This window comes from Aquarana catesbeiana, unplaced genomic scaffold (assembly GCF_042186555.1).
Source record: "Aquarana catesbeiana isolate 2022-GZ unplaced genomic scaffold, ASM4218655v1 unanchor233, whole genome shotgun sequence".
NCBI classification, from domain to species: Eukaryota; Metazoa; Chordata; class Amphibia; order Anura; family Ranidae; genus Aquarana; species Aquarana catesbeiana.
The window spans coordinates 4,515,466-4,539,857 of NW_027362661.1; the positions used below are offsets into that span (position 1 = coordinate 4,515,466).

The following is a 24,392-nucleotide window of genomic DNA, read 5'->3' on the forward strand; positions in this document are numbered from 1 at the left end:
AATATAAATTATACAGTGTAAGGGTCAGGACTCATAATATTGGTATTCAGTAATCAGTGGAAGATTAAATGTTCACATGAGACAAGTTGCAGAGGTCCCACACCGCTGCCTCCCATCTCCTGAGACTGAATACATTGTTTCTATGTGTTTATCAGATGATGGGGGATCTAGGTGGAGCCTCCGTACTGCTCTCTCCTTTACAATAAAGTCTCGTCTTACCCGGTGATGTGAGGGGCGGCTGATTGTCCATCATGACGTCCTTGTAGAGATCCTTGTGTCCTTCTAAATACTCCCACTCCTCCATGGAGAAATAGACAGTGACATCCTGACACCTTATAGGAACCTGACACACACAATGATACAGTCACCATCCAGACACATCCCTTGTCTGTTACTGGATAATGTCCCAGAATTCCCAGCACCGCTCACCTCTCCTGTCAGCAGCTCCATCATCTTCTTGGTGACTTCTAGAATCTTCTGTGTGTTGTGTCTTGTAGGGATCGGGGATGGAGATGGGGGGATGGTGATGGGATTCTGGATTCTCGAGGATCTCGTGCTCATATTATGAGATCTCCTTCTTGTGTCATTTTCAGTAGATTTCTTCATTATTACTGTAGAGTTCTGTGTTATACAAAGATAAATATCACTCTCCTACAGGGAGGTATTAACAACACCATGGTCTTCAGGGTAAAGTAATGTACTGGAGCCCCAATTTATGCACCTACTCTCAAAAATTGAAGTATAAATAGTTGATAGAATTAAACGAATATTATTTAGTACTTTCAATATAATAGGTTTTAAACAGTGAGAATACATGCCATAAATCAAAGTCTAATCCACACAGGGGAGTAGAAGGGCACAGTACAGGGGGGGGGCAGGAAGTTATAGGGAAAAATGAGGGCACATTACAGAGGGGGGGTGCGGGAGGACGCAGTACATGGTGTACATAAGGGTGCAGTACAGGGGCAGGAGAGAATAATTCAGGAGGGCACAGTATAGGGAGCAGGAGTGCATAGTACAGAGGGGAAGGGGGGCACAGTACAGAGGGCAGGAGGGTCAGAAGGGCCCAGCATAGGGGGCAGGAGGGCACAGTACCGGGGGAGGAGGAGGAGGGCACAGTACAAGAAGGCTCAGTACAGAGGGGCAGGAGGGTACAATACGGGGGGCAGGAGTGCACAGTACAGGTCGGGGTGGGAGGGCACATTGCAGGGGCCAGGAGAGCACAGTACAGAGGGCAAGAGAGCACAATATGGAGGATGGCAGGAGTGCACAGTACAGGTCAGGGTGGGAGGGCACAGCTCTGGGTGGCAGGAGTGCACAGTACAGGTGGTGGTGGAAGGGCACAGTATAAGGTACAGCAATGTAGCTGAGCAGCACAGGGAAGCTGCTGTCTAAGATCTTACCTGTTCTGGCAGCCTGCCACTGGGCTAAATCTACAATTGGAATAATATCTCTCCCCCCATACACCCCTGTGCCTTCCTCCCCACAGTTTTGGCGCTTTGTGGGTTAAGGAAGAACCCCGAGGTGGAGTATCTTACTATTGATTCTGCTCATGTGGGCGGGATGTGAACTGCCCTGATCACATGGGATGAATAGGAGAGCAGGGCCAGTGGAAATCGGAGCAGTACACATCCCGCCAACACAAACAACAATAGTATGATGCTTCACCTCAGGGTTCTTCCTTAACTCCTGGAAAATAGTGGGGGAGGTGTCATTCTGATTGTAGATTTGGCCCGGTGACAGGCTGCTGCTGTACCCACAGACCAGATTCCAGGACACTACCGGGGACATGGCTGTCCCAGGACAGCTTAGTAAAAAGCTTGACTGACTGTTTCAGGAATATTGGTATGATGTATTGCAAAATTATCAAGGGACCCCTGGGCAGTGCCCATGCATTAAAGAGGAGCCCCCCCAAAAGGGGAAGATCCACATGCTTGTCTCCTCCTCCTCCCACCTGCCAAATTTATCTCCTTTTGGGGAGGAGCGAGTACCTAGTTTTGATAGATGAACTCAGCCTGAAGCTTGGCCCCCCTCCTCCCTCGACGACTGAGCCATTCAGAAAGCACAGCGTGCGCAGTAGGGAACCTGCTGTGAAGGTGCAAGGCTTCACTGCCGGTTTCCCTTAGCCCAGACTGTGGCTGCAGCACCCGAGAGCTGATTGAAAAATCGACTCGGGAGAAGACACCGCTGGATTGGTGGAGAGGAAAGTGTCCTAATATTAAATGTCAGCAGCTACAGGATATGTACAGTACTTGTAGCTTCTGACTTTTATTTTGTTCTGAAGGAGCCTGGAGCTCCTCTTTAGGATGACTCTCCCATAATCCCTCATCTCTATGGTCAGCTCTATATTTATTCTCCAGGGATTGGTCACAATGTCCCCGATTCAGCAAAGGACAGACATCTCCATCCAGTGATGCGATTACAATGTGGTCAGATTTTTAGCTCCTTCTAGAAGTCATATAATAGAGTCACTAATGTTTTACTAGTAAGGCTCACTGACCCACCAGGAAATGTCATCCATGGAATAAGTGGTCAGTGGGCGTGGCCTGCTGGTAATAATGGGTCTCACTGATTGGACTAAACCTGAAATTGTTATCTTCTATAACCAATGCCGCTATTTTGTGCTATAACCAAATATCATAGAGTACGTACCCTTCATGTATTCATAGTACTTGTGTGGATGTCGTTATTGATTAGCAGAACATCAGAAGACTTAAAGTGACTCTGAATACATCCCAGTGTACAGCGGAGTCAGATTTAACCCCTTCATTACACTCACCTCTCCAGTCAGCAGGCTGAGGATCTCCAGGGTGAAGTTCATTATCGTCTCATTCCGGGGAAATTCCTTCCTTACATTCTTCACAAAACTCAAATTCTGCTGATTGTCCATCATGACGTCCTTGTAGAGATCCTTGTGTCCTTCTAAATACTCCCACTCCTCCATGGAGAAATAGACAGTGACATCCTGACACCTTATAGGAACCTGACACACACAATGATACAGTCACCATCCAGACACATCCCTTGTCTGTTACTGGATAATGTCCCAGAATTCCCAGCACCGCTCACCTCTCCTGTCAGCAGCTCCATCATCTTCTTGGTGACTTCTAGAATCTTCTCCATGTTGTGTCTCTCAGGTTTTAGGGAGTCACATGGAGGCACTGTGATGGTCATATGATCACCTGACTTCACAAGAGGAAATCTCTGCATTGGGAAACCAATAGGAATATCATGTTAGAGTCCCACAATCCTCCTCACCTCTCCGGTCAGGTCTGTGTTTTATTAATAGAGATAAGAGTGATGTCATGTGACCTCCCAGAATCCTCCTCACCTCTCTGGTCAGGTCTGTGTTTTATTAATAGAGATAAGAGTGATGTCATGTGACCTCCCAGAATCCTCCTCACCTCTCCGGTCAGCAGGTAGATGATCTCCAGGGTGAAGTTTAGTATCTTCTCAGTCATGTGACTCCGGTCCTCCTCCATCCTCATTGGTGCCGTCATTTGATCTATACAGGTCTCCTTGTAGACAGATGACTTTGGAAAATATAAGTAAGAATTATTTGGATGGTATTGGTCACAGAATTAGGGCCCTTCCACACTGAGGCAGTTTTCAGGCGCTATTGCGCTAATAATAGCACCTGCAAACCGACCCGAAAGTGCTGCTGCTTTGTCTCCAGTGTGAAAGCCCTTTCACACTGGAGCGGTGCGCTAGCAGGACGGGAAAAAAAGTCCTGCTAGCAGCATCTTTGGAGCGGTGAAGGAGCGGAGTGTATACCGCTCCTTCACCGCTCCTGCCCATTGAAATCAATGGGACAGCGCGGCTAGAACCGCCGGCAAAGCGCCTCTGCAGAGGCGCTTTGCGGTGGTATTTAACCCTTTCTCGGCCGCTAGTGGGGCGATATTACCCCGACGGTAAAGCACTGCTTATAATAGTGGCGCTTTACCACCGACGCCGCCCCCGCCCCAGTGTGAAAGGGCCCTAATAGGATGTGGATGTGAGGGGGTAATATGAGGGTTTCTGTGCATTTAAGGACTACTGCCTCCCATGGGAACACATTTATTATTATTATTATACAGGCTTTATACAGTGCCAACAATTTCCACAGCGCTTTACTACATGAGGACAGGCAGTACAATTGCAATTCAATACAGGAGGAATCAGAGGGCCCTGCTCATTAGAGCTTATAATCTAGGCGGGAGGGTCAAGTGATACAAAAAGTAATAACTATAAGGGATGGGCTGATGGAGAAAATAAAAGTACAGTTGTTAGGTCGGGGCAGGATAGGCTTCTCTGCAGAGAGGAGTTTTCAGGGATTGTCTAAAAGCAATCAGAGTAGGAGATAGTCGGACAGATTGGGGTAGGGAGTTTCATAGGATACGAGAGGCTCGGGAAAAGTCCTGGAGGTGAGCATGGGAGGAGGTTACAAGGGATCTAGAGAGCAGGAGGACTTGGGTGGAACAAAGAGAACAATCTGATTGGTATTTTGAGACTAGGTTAGTGATATATGCTGAGTTGTGGATGGCTTTGTACATTATTAGTATTTTGAATTTAATTTGTTGGGTGAGTGGCAGCCAGTGGAGGGATTGGCAGAGAGGGGTAGCAGGCACTGAGCAGTTTGTAAGGTGGATGAGTCTGGCAGCAGCATTCATGATGGACTGAAGGAGGGATGGACTATGTAAGGGTAAGCCAATGAGTAGAGAGCTACAGGTGACCAGGGAGTGAATTAGAAGCTTTGTGGTGTCATTGGTTAGAAAGGGGCGTCGCCTGTCTTGGAAATGTTTTGGAGGTTGAGGCGGCAAGCTGTGGACAGTGAATGGATATGGAACCTAGGACCTTGACATGTGGGGATGGGTTTATAGTTGTGGTTTTATGTGGGTTTATAGTTGTGCCGTTGATTTTGACAGAGAAGTCAGGGGAAGAGGCACATGGGGAGGAAATATTATGAGATCGGTTTTGGATAGGTTGAGTTTGAGGAAGTGGTGTGGCATCCTGGCTGATATGTCTATTAGTAAATTGGTGATACGTGAGGAGACTGATGTTGTGAGCTAAGGGGTATAGAGATAGATTTGGGTGTCGTCAGCGTAGAAATGGTATTGAGAGTCATGGGAGGCAATAAACTAACCCAGAGAGGAGATGTAGACTGAGAATAGGAGAGGTCCAAGAACAGAATCTTAGGAAAACCCGACAGAGAAAGGAAGAGAAGAGGGAGTAGAATTGTAAGTGACACTGAAGGTGCGGTGGGATAGGTAGGATGAGAACCAGCAAAAAGTACAGTCATGGAGACCAAAAGGTGTGGAGTTTTTTGAGGAGGAAGGGGTGGGCCACCATTTCAAAGACAGCAGAGAGGTCCAGGAGATGGAGGAAAGAATATTTTCCATCGGTTTTGGCTTTCTCCGTAAGAAGAGCAGTTTCTGTGAAGTGTTGAGGGTGAAATCTAGGCTGAAGGGGATCAAGAAGTTTGTTCTCAGTCAGATGGTCGCGCAGTCAGTTGTAGACCAGACGTTCAAGGAGTTTGGAGGAACAATGGAGTAAGGAAATGTGGCATAGGTTGTTAAGATTAGTGGGGTCCAGTGAGGGGTTTTTAAGAATGGAGGTGACTAACGCATGTTGGGGAAGATGCCAGAAGAGAAGAGATTGAAAATGTGAGTTAGAGAGTGTAGAATGAAGCCAGAGTGTGACAGTAGCATTTGTGAGGGAGCAGGGTCCAGAGAGCAGCCCCTAAGAGCCCTAAAGCCCCCTTACCTCAGATCCTTGCAGCCTGACCACCCCCTCAGAGGCCCCCACTGCCCCACTAACCTCTCAGAGGTGTTCATTCCTATTACCATACCTCCCATCATTTTGAGATGGGAATGAGGGACACCTACTAGCAAACGTATGTAGGCATAGGACAGGCCCCCTGCCACGTCCCTTAAAGGGGACATAACCAAACAAACAAAAACATTAATTAAATCCACAAGTGCTTTTTTTTACCACTAATATTCCTTTATATATATTTAAAATTGACAAATGCAGCAATTTAGAAATTTGATGAAAAGTTTAGCACTGGGAAACAATTTTTGAAAGATAAATAGTGCATTTTATATACAACTATATAGATCAGACCAAAATGAGGGACAAATGAGGGGGAAAGAGGGACATTGCTCCAATTCAGGGACAGTCCCACGAAATCAGGGACTGTTGGGAGCTATGCTATTACTTCCTAAGAGTCCCCCAAAAAGTCCTTCAGCTACACTTCCTCCTCAGGTGTGCCAGAGTCCTTCAGATGCAGTACACCCTCAGAGAGAGACTCCCAGAGTCCTTTAGTCCCACTATCTCCTCAGAGATAAGGACACCACCAGGATTAGTGCATCCCCCAGGATTGGGGCACCCCCCAGGATTAGGACACCCACCAAAATTAGGACACCAGGATAAGGCCATCCCCCAGGATTAAGGCACTCCCCAGGATTAAGGCACTCCCCAGGATAAGGCAATCTCCAGGATTAAGGCACTCCCCAGGATTAGGGCAGCCCCCAGGATTAAGGCACTCCCCAGGATTAGGTCAACCCCCAGGATTAGAATACCCCCAGGATAAGGCCATCCCCCAGGAATAAGGCACTCCCCAGGATTAGGACACCCCTCCAGGAATAAGGCACTCCCCAGGATTAAGGCACTCCCCAAGATTAGGATGCCCTCTAGGATTAGGGTACCCCCTAGGATTAAGGCACCCCCTAGGATTAAGGCACTCCCCAGGATTTAGGGCACCCCTCAGGAATGTTAAAGGAATTGGAAATTTTTAATGTTCCACTTTAAGAATTTAAAAATCACTGCTCTCAGCCAAACAGAAATATTTTAAACTTTTTTTTTGCATTGGTACGTGTTCCCCCAGGACAGTCCCCCCCCATTTTGCCTATTAGCTAAGAAAATTAGCATTTTTAATTTGACAGATCTGGCTCCCATTTATTTTAATAGGATTCGGATTCAGGCTCAGAATTTCTTAGAAGTGAAGTGAAGAACACTCCAACCAAACCCAGGAATGTTCATCTCACCTCCAGTGAGAAGGTGACACATCTCCAAAATGAAGAGAATGTTCCGGCCCCATAAGTGGGGAAAGGTTCTGACCCTGAAGGGGTTAATCTACATTTCCACACTATATATGTGTGTATCATCATCTGCTGGAGATAAAAGACATCACAGTGACTATGGAGGAAGAGGACGGACATGACGGGGGGTTACTGGGTGTAAATAGAAATAAGATCTTATTACCTCCTCTGCTGTCACTTCCAGTAATGTCTCCTTTGTACTTTGTACCTCATGCATCATCTTGTCTGCATGTGACATCACTTCCTGTCTGTATTCCATAGAGACTTCCTGTCTGGGTAGAAGTAAGATCACCATCTTGTGGAGTTCAGAGGAACTGCAGCACCGGGAAGCATCTCATAAAAACCATTCCTGTATAATATCTATTTTACAGGGCTAAGTTAAAAACAAAGGTATAAAACAGATAACTCCCAAAATTGATCTTTTTGGTGGGAAAATGCAAAAGCATATCATAAAGCATAAAAATGTATATCAATCCACTCATAATGAAGATGTTAAACATAAATTGCAAGGATGTAATGGTCACCTAGGAATGGTGGTGGAGATCTCTCAAAGTAATAGCGATTCTTTGAATGCTTATATAGATTAAATAATATTTCCTGGTGTGAAAAAAGCTGTACAGCAATAAATAATATATAAACTGGGCCATCCACTTCATCCATAAAGACATTGTGATTCAAGATCTTCTAGATCACATAGAAGGAGGACTCATTGATGATTTCATACATTTGTTTGGAAGGATAGAAGAATCCTCAGAAGGGATCATGTAGGATGGCAGGAAAGGCTCCTGACTGGTGAGATCATCCAAACATAATTAATTACATCCATGAACTGGAGCGAGCTGCTTGGGGTGATAAAACCTCAGCACACTTCAGGTGTGGAGGAAGTCTCAAGGTGGATTTAGCCTGTCATTTATCATAGGTAGACTCATCTCTTCAGGGAAGCCTATCACACCTCCAACTTTTAACTATTCCATCAGCTCATCCCCAACAGTTATAACCGTTTCTAACACTTGCCCCACTGCCCTATTAGATTGTAAGCTCTTAGGAGTAAGGCCCCCTTAAAGAGGAAGTAAACTCCTCTGATGTTTTTTTGTACCTATAGGTAAACCTATAATAAGGCTTACCTATAGGTGCTGTAAAATCGACAAGCTGATAAAATTCCTTCTGGAACGTATAAATTTTATTTGTAGTAACACGTGCGTACCAGGATGTGTTTGGGTAATGCAGACATTATGGGGCCAGGCAATTCTGACCCAGGTGTCTGCAATTATCTATTACATATCATTACATATATAGAGAGAGCTTAGTTCTTCCACTAGCCTCTGTTCCACTTGGCAGACACAAACAGCCACACCATTCCATCCTAGCTATAAGGTAAGCTTAACATAAGGTAAGCTTAACATGAGGATATTATATCTGAGGTTTACAACCTCTTTAACCCTCTTGTATTGTAACTCTACTGTCTCCCTTTAGATTATAAAGTGCTGTGCAAACTGTTGGTGCTCTATAAATCTTGTAAAATAATAATTATAATAGGTAGAAAAGTCTGCACATGGACTTCCACAGGGACCACATGACCACATATATACTTTATACAGTGTCCCCAGGCCTCCAGGTGGATTTAACCTGTAATTAATAATGCACAAATGTGCATCTAAAAATTTCTACAGGGACCACCAAGACCATCTATGCATGACTTGGATGTCACCCATTTTACCAGGAGCCCGTAAAAGTCCACTTATTCTCATGGAACTTCAGATCAAAGGACCTTCATTCCAGGTCCAAAAAGTCTATCCATCATGGAGAGATATAGAGAGCACTACCATAGGATCAGATGGGGGGAAGACTGACATGTGACTGTTTCATTGGTATCCCAACTTCTTCAGAGACTGCCCATCCCACAGTAGTGTACACCACAGTATTAGTGGACACCACCCTTAACAGGCCAGGGAGTAAAGATGGCACCCAGAGAAATGGAGAATGCCAAACAGCATTCCTGCCCCTTTCCCCTGAATAACAGGGTATTACAGTGTTTACAAATAGACAAAGAAGGTGTGTGCCAAAGCCTCACTAGTGTTTTAGGCACTGTCAGGGCTTTAAAAATTTGACAGAAACAGCATCCCAAATGATTGCCGACTTACCTATATGGGTTCGATCTGAGTGACTCAAAAAGACATAAGAAATTATTGGGGGTAAGGGCCCCAAAGAAGGAACTCACTCTAGGACCAAGCATAGCTTCAGTGGCAGCCATCTTTCCTGGGGGCATAAAGATGGCTGCCACTAAAGCCTGATGAAGGGACACGCATGTCCCGAACGCGCTGCACCTCCCGCTGACCCGACCCGGAAGTGAGGTCCGTCCCTGTGAGCAGTGTACGCCGCTGATCTCCTTCTTCATCACCCAGATAGCACCATGAACCAGCAGTGTGACCGAACGTAGAATCTTTTGTCCCTCCCTTCCCCTCCCCCCCTCCCTGTAGTAGATTGTTGTATCCAGAGTGCGCCGTATTACTCTATTGTTTTCTTGATGGGAGACCCCTCCCATGTGACTCATGAGACAGTTCCGTTGTCCAAGGCCGTAGGGGCTCTTCACCATGAGATAATCCAATTCCAAGTTATTTCCTCACCTAATTTTCCGTTGGTTATTGGTTATCCTTGGTTACAGAGGCACAACCCCTCTTTTGATTGGCTCCATTCTGAGGTTCTCTCCTGGTTGCCACAATGCAGTAAGACATGCTCCCAGAAGGTAGCCAAGGTCCTATGCACCTCTTCACTCTCCTCCCTGCTGGAGGAGTACCGTAATTTTTAGTGATGTCTTTGACAAAGGTCAAGCCGGTAGTTTGCCTCCACACCGACTGTATGATTGCGCAATTGACCTTCAACCTGGTGCCATACTCCCTCGTGGCCGAGTTTATCCTTTGTCGTTTTTGGAGGATAAGGCCATGGAGGCGTATGTTGCAGACGCACTTTATTGAGGTGTCATCCACAAATCCTCTTCTCCTGCTGGTGCTGGTTTCTTCTTTGCAAAGAAGAAGAGTGGTGAACTGAGACCCTGTATTGATTATAGGGGTCTTAATCGTTTCACCATTAAGAATGCCTATCCGATTTCGTTGATTACAGAGTTATTTGACCACCTCAAGGGAGCAACGTTTTTTTACAAAACTAGATTTGAGAGGGGCATACGATCTTGTGAGGCTTAAGGAGGGTGATGAGTGGAAAACTGCGTTTAATACCAGAACAGGCCATTATGAGTACCTCGTAATGCCTTTTGGTCTTTGTAACGCCCCGGCCGTTTTTCAGGAATTCATTAACGATGTCCTCTGAAATTTGTTGCAGTTATGTGTGGTGGTTTATCTCGATGATATCCTCATATTTTCAGAGTCCCTGGAGAGCCACCACACAGATGTCTGTCATGTGCTTCAGAAACTAATGCCGTGTACACACGGGCGGACTTTTCAGCATCAAACTCCGACGGTCTTTCCGATGGACTTTCCTACACACGATCACAGCAAAGTCCGATGGATTCGAATGTAATGACGTACGACCGGACTAAAATTAGGAAGTTCATAGCCAGTAGCTGCCCTAGCGTCAGTTTTCGTCATACAGACGAGCTGATTTTTTGACCGGTCTCGAGTCCGTCGGAAAGATTTGAAACATGTTCCAAATCTAAAGTCCGTCTGATTTTTGACCAAAAAAGTCAGCTGCAGGTCTGATGAAGCCCATACACAGTCGGATTGTCCGACGGATTTGTCCCGTCGGACCAGTGCGGTTGACAAGTCCGCCCGTGTGTACACAGCATAAGAGAGAAAAATCTCTATTGTAAATTGGAGAAGTGCGAGTTCCATCGTGAACAGGTTAAATTCCTGAGCTATGTCATTTCCACTGCTGGTTTTTCGATGGACCCAGAGAAACTTTCTGCAGTCCTACAGTGGCTCCGGACCGTGGGTCTACGTCCTCTGCAGCGTTTCCTGGGCTTTGCCAACTATTATCGGAAGTTTATTTGTAACTTCTCATCTCTGGTCAAGCCCCTGACTGTTATCACCAGAACGTATGGTAACCCACAGCGTTGGTCTCTGGAGTCCATTAAGGCCTTTGAGAGTCTCAAGGCTGCCTTTGTTTCTGCTCCCGTGTTGGCACATCCTTTTACCTTTTATCCTTGAGGTTGATGCTTCTGAGACTGGGGTTGGCGCCCTTCTTTCTCAACTTCCTACCTCTGAGAGCGCTATGCATCCTTATGGCTACTTTTCCAAGAAATTGTCACCTGCGGAGTGCAATTACGAGATTGGTGACAGAGAGCTGTTGGCGATCATTTTAGCCCTGAAAGAATGGAGACATCTCCTCGAAGGTACCACTGTCCTGGTTCTCATTCTTACTGACCATAAGAATCTCACATTCTTGTCTGAGGCTAAACGCCTCTCTCCCAGAAGGGCACAATGGGCTCTTTTCTTGTCAGGTTTCAATTACATTGTCTCATTCTTACCCGGTACTAAGAATGTAAGGTGACGCCTTGTCACGACAATTTTCCTCCACTTCCAAGTTGGAGTCGGTTCCAGTTCCTTTGAATCCTCCTGATTGTATTCTGGCTACGGTTTGCACCAGTCTCACTTCTCCTTTGGGTGCTGGCCACCCTGGGAGGAATCAACTATTTTAGGCCACTTCCCAACAATTCTGGTGGCCTAGTCTACGTGCTGATGTAACCACCTTCATAGCTGCCTGTTCCGTGTGTGCGCAGAGTAAGACTCCACAATATTTTCCAGTGAGCCTCCTACAACCCATACCCAATGGAGAGAGGCCCTGGACCCACCTGTCTATGGACTTCATTGTGGAGTTACCCAACTCCCAGGGCAACACAGTTATCCTTATGGTGGTTGACCGGTTCTCAAATGTCTCATTGTATTCGACTTAAGAAGTTGCCCACTTCTAAGGAACTGGCTTCTATTTTTGCTCGGGAGATCTTTCGGTTACATGGGCTACCCAAGGTGATTATCTTGGACAGGGGTAGTCAGTTTGTGTCCCGGTTCTGACGAGCCTTTTGTGCACAATTGAGAATTCAGCTTGCTTTTTCCTCTGCGTATCACCCGCAGTCTAATGGGGCTGCAGAACGAGCCAAGCAGTCCTTGGAGCAATTCCTACGTTGCTATATTTCTGACCATCATAACAACTGGTCAGACCTATTACCGTTGGCAGAGTTTGCTCACAATAGTGCCTTGAATTCTGCTTCCCGATTGTTCCCATTTATGGCGAACTATGGTTTCCAACCTTCCATGTTGCCTGACTCATTTGTTCCGCAGAGTATTCCTGCGTTAGAGGAGCATCTCCGTGGTCTTCGTTCCACTTGAGCACAAGTCCAGGAGGCTTTGCGACATGCTAATGATAGGTACAGACTCCATGCTGACCGCAGATGCCTGCCCGCGTCTTCTTGCCAGGTTGGGGACAGGGTCTGGCTCTCATCTCGCAATCTCCAACTTTGTGTTCCCTCACTGAAGTTCACACCTCGGTTTATTGGGCCTTTCTGTATTCTTCGCAGGATTAACCCGGTGGCTTATGCATTAGACCTTCCTTCTAACATGGGTATTTCGAATGTATTTCATGTCTCCTTAATAAAACCTTTGGTCTGCAACCGCTTTACCGCCTCGGTGCCATGTCCTCACCCTGTACAGGTTGAGAACCATGAGGAGTATGAAGTACAGTCCATTATTGACTCCTGTAGGTTTCGTGGGTGCATACAGTACCTGTTGCATTGGAAGGGGTACGGTCCAGAGGAACGCTCTTGGGTCTCATCCTGGGACGTACATGCCCCTGTCCTCCTCCGTGATTTCCATAGATATTTTTCCCCTCAGGCCTGGTGGTCCTCCTAGGGGGAGGAGTCATTGAGGAGTGGAGTACTGTCAGGGCTGGGCCAGCCCTTCCTTCCCTGAGCTGGCCGCTCAGCTGTCGGCTAATTGCCGACAAAGAAGAAACCACCACCAGCAGGAGATGAGGATTTGCGGATGAAACCTCGAGAAATTGCGTCTGCAACATACTCCTCCATGGCCTTATCCTCCAAGACTGACAAAGGGTAAACCCGGCCACGAGGGGGTATGATACCAGGTTGAAGGTCAATTGCACAATCATACGGCTGATGTGGAGGCAAACTACCGGCTTGACCTTTGTCAAAGACATTGCTAAAATTGCGGTACTCCTCCAGCAGGGAGGAGAGAGAAGAAGTGCACAGGACCTTGGCTACCTTCTGGAAGCAAGTCTTACTGCATTGTGGCGACCAGGAGAGAACCTCAGCACAGAGCCAATCAAAAGAGGGGTTGTGCCTCTGTAACCAAGGATAACCAATAACCAGTGGAAACTTAGGTGAGGAAATAACTTGGAGTTAGATTATATCATGGTGAAGAGCCCCTACGGCCATGGACAACAGAACTGTCTCATGAGTGACATGGGCAGGCTGTAGGGGTCTCCCGTCGAGAGCCTCAATGGCAAGTGGAGTATCACGCAGCTGCAGCGGAATCGAGTGCTTCGATACAAAGGCAGCATCAATGAACAGGCCTGCAGCCTCAGAGTCAATTAGAGCCTGTATCTCGACGGACGACTCAGTCCAAGAAAGGGTGACCGAAACCATGGGCTTATCCTTCTAGATAACCGGGGATGAAACAATGCCACCTAAGGTCTGTCCATGACAGGACCTCAAGGTTCAGGCGTTCCCTGGACAAGTAGGACAAGGCTTCAAAAAGTGACCTGCCTGGCCACAATAAAGGCACAATCTCTCCCTCCTCCTAAATCCGCAGAGAGACGCGTGAAGCCCCAGTGCATGGATTCATCTTCACTGACCGACTCGGTACCAGGAGGCATGGAAGGTGAGGGAGGCACGGGTGGGACTGCAAAGCTCAGAGGCAAACGTACAGAAGGCTTCCGCAAGCATTTCTTAAGAGAGTCTTTCTCTGGGTCTGGAGTCAATGAGGATGGCAAACATAATCATCTTCTCCAGCTCAGTGGGTATATCTCGGGCTGCTATCTCATCCTTGATGGAATACGAGACACCATGAGAAAAAGCAGCCACGAGGGCCTCATTGTTCCAAGCAACCCCTGCTGCCAGAGTACGGAATTCAATGGCGTAGTCAGCAACAGTTCTCATACTCTGTTTGATGGACATGAGGCACTTGGCAGCAGAAGCTGAGCATGCGGGAACGTCAAATGCCCTTTTAAAGGAGGCCACAAACTCAGGGTAACTTAAGACAACAGGTTTTTGCGTCTCCCATAGAGGGTTTGCCCAGGCCAAGGCTCTCTCAGAAAGCAAAGATATCACAAAACCTACTTTGCTTCTGTCTGTGAGAAACGCCTGGGGCAGCATCTCAAAGTATATCTCAACCTGGTTGAGAAACCCTCTGCATTGAACTGGATCGCCCCCAAATCGATGGGGAAGCGGAGCGGAACCAGACATACCTCTTATAGAGGTAATACTCGAGGCAGGTGCCTGCACAGAGACTGGGGCAGCAGCATGGACGGCCTGCAACACAGGTTATACTGGAACAGCCACAGTGGAAGATTTCAGGTGAGCCGTGCGACTCAGGAGCGTTTGTAACGCCATGGCAAACTGATCCATGCGGTGATCTTGCTCATCCAATCTGGAAAAAATATTACCAACAAGTGGATTGACTGCATCTCCTGAATTCATGGCCTTCGCCTACTGTCAGAAACCATGAAATCAGACCAAGACAGAAGTACAGTTAAATCACACTTGTTTAATAATAAAAGTAAATAGAACAAACATAGTCAAAACATAGCCAGAGTTCAGGAACCGGAACGGTTAGTCAGACAAGCCAAACGTCAGGGAGCCGGAGATTAGCGTAGTAAAACAGCAAGCAGGATCTGGAGCCAGAAGGGATGTCAGCCAAGCAAATCTTTTAACAGGAATGCAGGAGAGCGTCTCTGTGATGTTGACCAAGGCAAAGGCAGAGATACTCTGGGCTGGACGGCATAAGTAGGCAGGACTGACAAGCAGGATATCATCAACAGCCGACAGCTAAGCGGCCAGCTCAGAAAAAGAAGGGCTGAGCCCAGCCCTGCCAACACTATAACTTTTGCGCAAAACAATCAATTGGGATTTTTTTTACCAAAAATATGTAGAAGAATACATATTGGCCTAAACTGAGGAAGAAATTATTTTATTTACATTTTTTTTGGATATTTATTATGGCAAAAAGTCTAAATTGTCGGTCTTTTTTTGTTTATAGCGCAAAAAAAAAACTCAGAGGTGATCAAATACCACTAAAATAAAGCTCTATTTGTGGGGGGGAGACACAATTTGTTTGGGTACAGCGTTGCACGACCACGCTATTGTCAGTTAAAGCAACGCAGTGCCGTATCGCAAAAATGGCCTGGTCATTAAGGGGGTAAATCCTTCCGGTCCTTAAATGGTTAAGCAAGGTTTTTTTTCTTTCTGTGTTGGAGGCTTTGTCTAATGAAATCACCTGTGTAGTGGTGCTCTGATGTGAGAAGTCTGCTGTGAGAGTATTCCTTTAGCAGTGGAAGGTTATTTAATAAATTATTGCATGGCTTGAGTAGCAATTGTACATGTTATAATATTTATTTTCTTTATCTCCCTAAAGCCTCGTACACATGATCAGATTTTCGGACAACTTTTCGTCCATTTTTTGTGGCATGCTAGTCTCATATGGAAAGTGAAGAGGTTACTCACCATACGAAAATTTTCGGACGACAGAATTCAACTTCATAATTGACGTAATGTGTTAAATAGTTTTGTATGTATTCTGTCGTTTGAGCATGCGTAGTCTTGCCTTTTCGATTTTTTTCAGATGAAAACCGTACTAATTAAACGAAAATCGGACGTTGAGTTCACGTACAACAAAAATGTTATGGTCCTATCCCATACCAACCAGGTACCCATTCCTACCATATGGGTACCTGGTTGCTCCTCTTCTAATAGGAAGATACAGCTTTGATCTCAGGTGGTTGGACCCTCAGGTCAAGCACTTCAGGCCATGTGGGCCATGTGAGTCACCTTCAAGCCTCTGACTGTGCCAGAAGAAATTCTTTGCTCCAGCAACAATAAGCATGTTCTGCTAGCCAATGTGGTTTTAAGAGAAGTACTATTGTTGCTCAGAGGGATACCTATTTACAACTCCCAGAGTTGTCTGCTGACAAACGACTGTTTCTACATGGATTAAGACGTCATGCAGCATATATATCTGCTAGTTGGGTTCTTGGTTCACTCCTCCTCTAGACAGGGATAGGCAGTTTGAACTAGTTTGAACATTCTGTTTTTTTGGCCAGCTCTTTCATGCTCCCATCACATTTTGTCACTTGACAAGCGGCTTTTTAGTCTCCAGTGAGGCTGAAAAATATCACAGTGGTGTCCTACATCAGGGGGCAGGTTGGAACCTGCAGGGTCAGTCCACTGAGAAAAGGTAGAGATGACTTTGATCTGGGTGGAGTAGTATCTTCCTAATCTCTTTGGAGTCTACATAGAATTTCTGGGAAGAATCCATATTCTGTGGCCCAATTGGGCAAGAAGTGGTTCCTACATCCAGGTCCCTGCAAGTGGATTTCATCTCTGGATCATAATTTCAGAGTTAGATCTGGTAGCATCTCCTTACTGTTACAAGCTGGAAAGCTTTTCCCTAGGGGCCTGGGCCAAGCCCTGGGTGCAGATGCTATGTCAGATCAGTAAGGTCTCACAAGCCATATGCTTTCCAGTTTGATCCATGTACAGTCTTTTTTTTGGGGGGGGGGTCTGTTCCTAAAGACCGTGGCAATTGTTGCAATAATTCCCTATTGGCCAAACAGGCTTTGGTTCCTGCCTTTGATACCAGGGTATCAGATTGAAGTCCTTTCTCTCGGATGAGATCTTCTGTCATAGAGAGCAATATTCCACCCTTGTTCATCTCTTCCAGTTTCTCATCCTGGCAGGAAGAGACTGATCAGGTTTGGCTGTTGTTTCTCTAAGCTATTATCTATAAATCCTACAAAAGGATTTAAATAGAGCTTGTTCAGTTTGGACTTCTTTGTTTTCTTTGCTTCATTCCTCTGGTCAGGTGCATTCTGGACTCCAACTGATCCTGAAGCTCTCTTAGAGGGCAGATCTCTGCAGTCCCTGTCATATCCAATGTCACATGGGTAGACTATCCCTTACCCATCCAATACTTTGATCGGGGGCTGCATCTGAGACTCGAAGGAGAGCCAAGACTCCCTAGGTGGGGTTTACTACTTGCTCCGGACTTCCTTGCCGTCTCCAGATGAGATCTTTTTGTAGTGCAGCTTGAGTAAAGACTGAGTTATGATGACATGCACTCTAATGCCGCGTACACACGGTCGGACTTTTCAGCTACAAAAGTCCGACAGCCTGTCCGACAGACTTTCGACGGACTTGCGGCGGACTTGCGGCGGACTTTCTAACGAACAGACTTGCCTACACACGATCACACAAAAGTCCGTCGAATCCTTACGTGATGACGTACACCGGACTAAAATAAGGAAGTTGATAGCCAGTAGCCAATAGCTGCCCTAGCGTGGGTTTTTGTCCGTCAGACTAGCATACAGACGAGCGGATTTTTCGACCGGACTCGAGTCCGTCGGAAAGATTTGAAGCATGTTTCAAATCTAAAGTCCGTCAGATTTGAGGCTGAAAAAGTCAGTTGAAAGTCCGGAGAAGCCCACACACGATCGGATTACCAGCCAGCTTTAGTCCGTCAGCGTCCGTTGGACTTTTGTAGACGAAAAGTCCGACCGTGTGTACGCGGCATAAGAGCTATCTCTTCAGCCAGGACGTTTGCCAAGATCAAAACTTTATGCTAGGAAGGATCCTTTGGTGACTTACAGCTTCAGGTGGGATCCTTTCCAGTCCAGTTGGAGTAGGGATTGAGCCATGGTGTCAGTCTCTTTATGGCTACATCCTCAGCAGGAAACTTGGCCAAAATCAGGGCCTTTAAGGCCCCTTGACAGCTTGCTGCTCCAGGTGGAATCTTTCAGTTCAGTTTTGAGTAAAGTCTCAGTCATGAAGGCAGCCTTTCTATGAATTCTTTTTCCTCAGTCAGGAGGTTTGCCGGGATCTGGGTCTTGTGCCGAGAGGGATCCTTGTGGCTTTCTGCCCATTTCAGGTAGTGTTAATATCCATACTGGGTGGCAATCTGAGGTGGCTTCCACATTCTATGAGAACGAATGAGTTGTTCCTCCTATATACAGGACCACCAAGAATAACTGGTTACATGCCATGGATATTGAGATACTTCTAGCATGCTCTCAAGCTACAGCTTTGCTCAGTTTTAGGACATATTTGTCACCCTCTCTAGTAGAATCAGCAGGACGGAGATGTCATCCAGAATTTTAGCTAACCATTAGGCTTTTAAAGCTCAGGGCTTGGTTCCTACAGAAGCAGTCACCACACACTTATCCAGGAGTGTGTAGGCTTCATGGGCTCCCTGTGAAAGGGTGCCAGGAATAATAATACTGTTCTGGCTCATTGCGGGGTGTAGCTAACTTCCTTATGCTGTTAATATCTATCCATAGTGTTTCTGTTGGCTATGATTGAAACCCTACTTTTTCAACATTACATCCTTGTTTTTTGGGCTAGTTAGTTCCCAAACATATGCTGCCATTGAAGTCTGTCAGAAAAAATGTACAATCAAATATTTACTGTCATTTTCCTTTCCCGGTGGACTCCCTGGCAGCAGGAGTTCCCTCCCAGAATCGTGAATAGGCTATTTACGGAACACGGCCTCCGGCTCGGCCTGAAAATGTATGGGAGTGGGGCCCTATGGGGTAGGAGCGAGGGTGGGGCTACTTAAATGTATGCTGCCATGAAGTCCATCAGCAAAGGAAAATTATGGTAAGCATTTGATAGTAAATTTTCAGTTTTCTCCATGTATCGATCATCCTCTCCATATATGTCTTCACCTTGTCTAACATAATACAAATCCTAAATGCTATAAATCTCAGTCATGTCCATGAATTTTATCTGTCTTGGGTCTTTATAATACAACACAATGGACTTTTACTTAATTTCCTTTTTTATATCGTCTTCTTACATCTGTCCTAATGAAGTGACACTTTGAAGCCTTGAAACACGTCAATGTATTTTACAGTTTATTGTCCAATAATCACCTACCTTTTAATGAATTCATTTCAGAATTTCCCCCTTTACTATGGGCGCCTCTGCTGACCTCAACCTTGTTTTTCTTGAGGAGAAAGTTTTCCACCGGGATCCAAATACTGCTTAGTATATGACCATCCAGAATTCCCTGATGACCATGGAGTGTGACCACCCATTGACTACAGGGAGAACAGAGAGAAGCCATATTCTCCACAAGTCCTCAGATAGGTTGTCTGATCCCTAGATGGGTTCCCCACAACCTCAGATGTGAGCCCATGCCCCGTACTTCTACCCATCTTCTAGAACAATCTCACACCTTCTGATATTATCACTACACTTAGTCCCATCTCTCCCATTGTCTTTTATCCTCTTTTTCCCGTCTCCTGATGGTTTGGAGAGTTTCTACATATTGTTCTCATGGCAGGTCTGCTTTAATTGTATACAGAGGGGAGGGGGAGGGGTACACAGACTCCTCCCAGTGTTGGTTTATGAGGGGGAACTATAGGGTATTCTGACCTGTCAAATCACAATATCCCCTGAGGAGTCCCCACTGTGTGCAGGTACCTCCCAGATATGAGACTGTCCTCCAATCTGGTCATTTCCTGATAGATCAGATGACAAAGTTGAATCTATGAGGATCTCTGTCATATCATGTCTGTGGGTCCCTTATTGTACTATAACCCATCCCCCCCCCCTCCTGACCTGTACTGGGAAATATCCGGGCTGTGATGGGAGAAGACAATACTGCTGTTATCTCCAATATTGTTCTATGGGTGTGATTTGTAGGAAGCTTCTGTACAGAGGCTCCTATTCATTCACAAAACTGAAGCACAGCAAACACTCTTTACTATGCTTCAGTGATGAATGAACACAGGAGTGATCTGTACCAATCCCTCACTGTGCTTATTCAGGAGGGGGCTGGAAAACATGACATGCCCCCCCCCACTCTCCATCCTGAACACCACACTGATCTCCAACCCCAGGAGCAGCTGCAGCCAATGGGCGCGGGAGGAGAGGAAGACAGCCAGCAGCACTGCAGGGAGGGGACTCACAGGCATCAGTAGGAGGTCAAAGGACAGAGATGGGAAGTTTCAGTGATGTATTTTTTTTTGATCTCCCTTTGGCTTCTCTGCAGCAGCTGAAGCTGGTGGAAGTAGAGAGAAGAAGCCAGCAACACCGGAACCATGGGTGGATCGGTGCTGTGGGGGGGCAATGGGTACTGTGGGGGGATTGATTCTGCAGGGGAGACGTTAGAGCTGTGTGGGGGGGGCATCTTAGGACCGGCAGAAGAGCTGTGGAGTGGAGGGAAGCTCAGGAGACTATGAGCTTATAGCAGAAGGGGGAATGCCATGGGTGTACATCGTACTGACCTGGCCAGCTGGAAGCAGTTTTGTAGATCAGTATGACATCCATGGCAGTGGAAGGGTAAAAAGTGTCAACTATGGCCTGCTTTTGAGTACCAAGGTTTTTCATCATTTCACCAGCACACACCTGTGCACAATTTTAAGGCTGGACATGTTGGGTATCTATTTACTCAGCACAACCACAGCTTTGATATTTTACCAAAAAAGATGGTAAAATATTGAATTTGTGTACTCTAAAATTACATTTAGTGTATTTCTTTACTGAAATTTACCCTTGATATCCTTCAGTGTCTACTGTACTCAAAAGTGTATGAGTATAACCTCAGGTATTCGTAAGAAACCATTCCTGATGAAGTAAACTAAGGGTTCTACTTATAGAAAATTAATTGGATGAATGTGATAAGCATTTTGTTCATACAAATTTTAATAGCACAGTGATTTCCTATGATTTTGAGGTCCATCTAGTGGCCATAATATAGTATTTTTCCTGAAATACCTCCATCAGTAAAAATAGTGCAATGCGACTTTAAAGCCACTAGATTACTATAATGATCATGTGAAATAAAACATGGCCAGAACTTGTCACAGCCGGTCACATTCATTCAACTAAGTTAAAAAAAAATGCACCTTTAAGTGTTTGTGGAAGAATACACCACAAAATGTATTCAGCCAATGAAAGGTAATGACTCCATTTTTATTTTTCTACTGCTATCAATCGCCAACACGGTACAACACTTCATCCATGTCTTTGGTGTTCTCTGATCTCCTTATGAACTGTTTCTTACATGATAAAGATCAGCCATGGAGTATATGCTAATGCTGCGTACACACGAGCGGACTTTTCAACGCACTAGGTCCGGCGGACCGGACTCCGTCGGACAATTCGACCATGTGTTGGCTCCAGCTGACTTTTTTTTCCCCAAAAGTCAGACAGTCCTAGAAATAATGTTTCAAATCTTTCCGACGGACTCGAGTCCGGTCAAAAAGTCCGCTCGTCTGTATGCTAGCACGACGGACAAAAAAACGACGCTAGGGCAGCTATTGGCTACTGGCTATGAACTTCCTTATTTTAGTCTGGTTGTACGTCATCACGTGCGAATCCGTCGGACTTTGGTTGATCATGTGTAGGCAAGTCCATTCCTTCGAAAGTATGTCGGAAAGTCAGTCGAAAAGTCCGCTCGTGTGTACGCAGCATGAGGTGTATATCAGGGTGTGCTTCTTCCCCACATGAGAGCTGTGATGTCCAGCAACATTCATATAGGAGACATCTCCCACACTCAAGGCACTATTTCACCTCAAGGGTTGTGTGGGATCCCTGATGTACAGGAAGACAGGACTTCAGTGAGGAATAATTCCCTCACTCAGGACAGGAAGGTGGCTTCTCCCCCGTGTGAGATCTCTGATGTCTGTAAAGACTGGACTTCACTGAAAAACTGTCTGGAAAGATGGGACTTCTGTGAAAAACATTTCCCGCACTCAGGACAGGAATACGGCTTCTCCCCCGTGTGGGATCTCTGATGTTCAAAAAGACTGGGCTTCAATGAAAAACATTTCCCGCACTCAGGGCAGGAATACGGCTTCTCCCCTGTGTGAGATCTCAGATGTGTGCAAAGATTGGTCTTCTCTGAAAAACGTTTTCCACACTCAGGACAGGAAAATGGCTTTTCCCCTGTGTGAGATCTCTGATGTCTGTAAAGACTGGAGTTTTGTGAAAAACATTTACCACACTCAGGACAAGAATATTGCTTCTCTCCTGTGTGCAACCTCTGATGTCTATAAAGGCTGGCCTTCACTAAAAAATACTTCCCGCACTCAGGACAGGAATACGGCTTCTCCCCTGTGTGAGATCTTTTATGCACATTAAGATTGGATTTAGAACTGAAACATTTCCCGCACTCAGTACAGGAAAACCTCTTCCCTGTTGGAAGGACGGCACCGCCCCTCACAGTTTGAGGTTCCTCAGGATAAGAGGAATATGATGGTCCATCTACACTGTGTGGTGCCGGATGGACATTTGAGGTAGTCGGGTTTTCTCCTGGACTATACTGTGTGATGTCCTCATCTTCTACTTTACAGTCTGGAGACAAAGTGAGACAATCCTCTGAGGTTTTCCTCATCTCCCGTCCATCTACTAAAATAGAAATAAAAAGATTATTACTAGACCTGAGCAGATTGGTTCCCCTAAACCAGGACTCCACCCACATCAGGAAGCTTTGTCTCTGAGGATATTACAATTCCCCCTCAAGGTAACTAGTAAATGGGTCCTCTGATCTCCTACCAGTTCATTTCTTTATTCATGGACCTTAGTCAGAGAGTGAGGAAACAACGAGAACTGTCTTTTATAGGAGTGACAGTGATGAGGGGACTATAGGACGAGTGTCCCCACCCCCTCTATCACTCATTGCCATCTTCCCAACACAAGAAGTCCTGCATTTCCTTATTTAGACCGTAAATTAGTCATGAATAACAGCGGGGCTGAGCCCCACCAAAGGTCAGAGAGTGAGGATGGGGGAGAACAACCTAGATGAAGACTCGACTGATCCTGAAGACCACCATCATTTTTTTTTCTTTTTAGGAATACATGTTTAGTGCATTTTACAAGACATACAGGTTAATCCGCTGTGAGCGAACACATATGAAGGTTGTTCTCAGCATATTTAACAAGAGAATAGGAATACGACTAACAAATCTTGTACAACAGTTGGAACACTAGCAATCTAATCGTCATGCAGTTCTTGTCACAAAAAACATGTCTCCAACATAATATAGGTTAGGGTAGAGCTAATAGATACTCAAGAGAATAATGTCATTTATTGGCCCAGATGGACCAGGTTTCCCACAAGAAGTCAAAGGCGGATGCCTGACCAAACCACAACGCAAGTGTATGTTCACAAGAATGATGGAGCTTGACAAGTATAACTACCTCAGAGGGATTGGGGGCTTACTGGGCTTTCCAGTGTTTGGCTATCATGAGCCTGGCAGTGACCAGGATATGCGTGACAACTTCTGAAAAAGAACAAGGTACCTTGTTGATTCCAAGGCCCAAAACAACCAAAGCCAGGTTAGGAGAGGTCAACACAACCACCACATCTGAGATTATTGTGAAGATTTTGTTCCAGAAGCTTGCAATGTTCTTGTAGGGCCAAAAGATATGGAGAAGATTGCTGATTTGGCCACATCTTCGCCAACAAAGTGAGGAGTCGTAGGGATAAATCTGAGCCAAGCGATAGGGAGTAAGATACAAATGGAGTGAGATCTTTTGTGTCAACTCACAATGCTGGATGCAATGCAAGGCTTGGTAGACTGACTCAAAGGCATTGCTTCATTGGGAGATGGTGAATGAGGATTTTAAATCTTCCTCCAATAGAAGGAAAGGTTTTGATTTAGGGATTTAAGCTTTTCCTGCAGTATGTTATATATTAGGGGGGTGCCTATGTTCCTGGCAGGTGTTTACAAATAGAACTGCAAGAATTGTTTAGGAAGATGCACCTCAGGAGGAGGGGATGTCACCAGGAGGTGCTGTATTCTGAGATACATAAAGTGGTCTGCACCTGACCCATACATCTCCTTCAGGGTTGTCATACTAAGAAGTGAACCGTCCCTCATTGAACCGTCATGTCATCTAGGACTGTAATTCCTTTCTATATCTAGGACTGGAGGCTTATGTGCGATATAAGTGTAGAAATCATTGAGATATGGATGTGGACTGGAGTGTCAAAGAGCTGTGACCGGGAGTGGCTGTTCAGTTCCCTCCGACCTAGGAGAGATGATCTTAGTGGGGGTGAAAAGTCTTTTAGTCTGAAGGGTTGCCAAAGGTCTGCAATTAAAAGGTTACAGAGGTCTGGGGCAGGGGAT

General features: G+C 45.8%; 3 protein-coding genes across 3 annotated transcripts in view; 1 reads left to right on the top strand and 2 right to left on the bottom strand.

The window, feature by feature from the left end:
• Nucleotides 1-24,392, bottom strand: part of LOC141121849 (uncharacterized) — a 380,396-nt gene that overhangs the window by 279,463 nt on the left and 76,541 nt on the right. The window lies entirely within an intron of this gene.
• The window catches only part of LOC141121834 (uncharacterized), a 315,649-nt gene that overhangs the window by 54,522 nt on the left and 236,735 nt on the right, over nucleotides 1-24,392 (top strand). The window lies entirely within an intron of this gene.
• Nucleotides 1-24,392, bottom strand: part of LOC141121823 (uncharacterized) — a 49,173-nt gene that overhangs the window by 4,623 nt on the left and 20,158 nt on the right. Inside the window, exons 9-16 of the mRNA XM_073611539.1 lie at nucleotides 21,920-22,668; nucleotides 18,201-18,256; nucleotides 7,243-7,393; nucleotides 3,405-3,533; nucleotides 3,070-3,204; nucleotides 2,780-2,983; nucleotides 430-621; nucleotides 220-343 (exon numbers count right to left, since the gene is read on the bottom strand). Coding sequence (XP_073467640.1) covers nucleotides 220-343; nucleotides 430-621; nucleotides 2,780-2,983; nucleotides 3,070-3,204; nucleotides 3,405-3,533; nucleotides 7,243-7,393; nucleotides 18,201-18,256; nucleotides 21,920-22,668 — 1,740 coding nt within the window. The remainder of the gene's footprint in view (nucleotides 1-219; nucleotides 344-429; nucleotides 622-2,779; nucleotides 2,984-3,069; nucleotides 3,205-3,404; nucleotides 3,534-7,242; nucleotides 7,394-18,200; nucleotides 18,257-21,919; nucleotides 22,669-24,392) is intronic.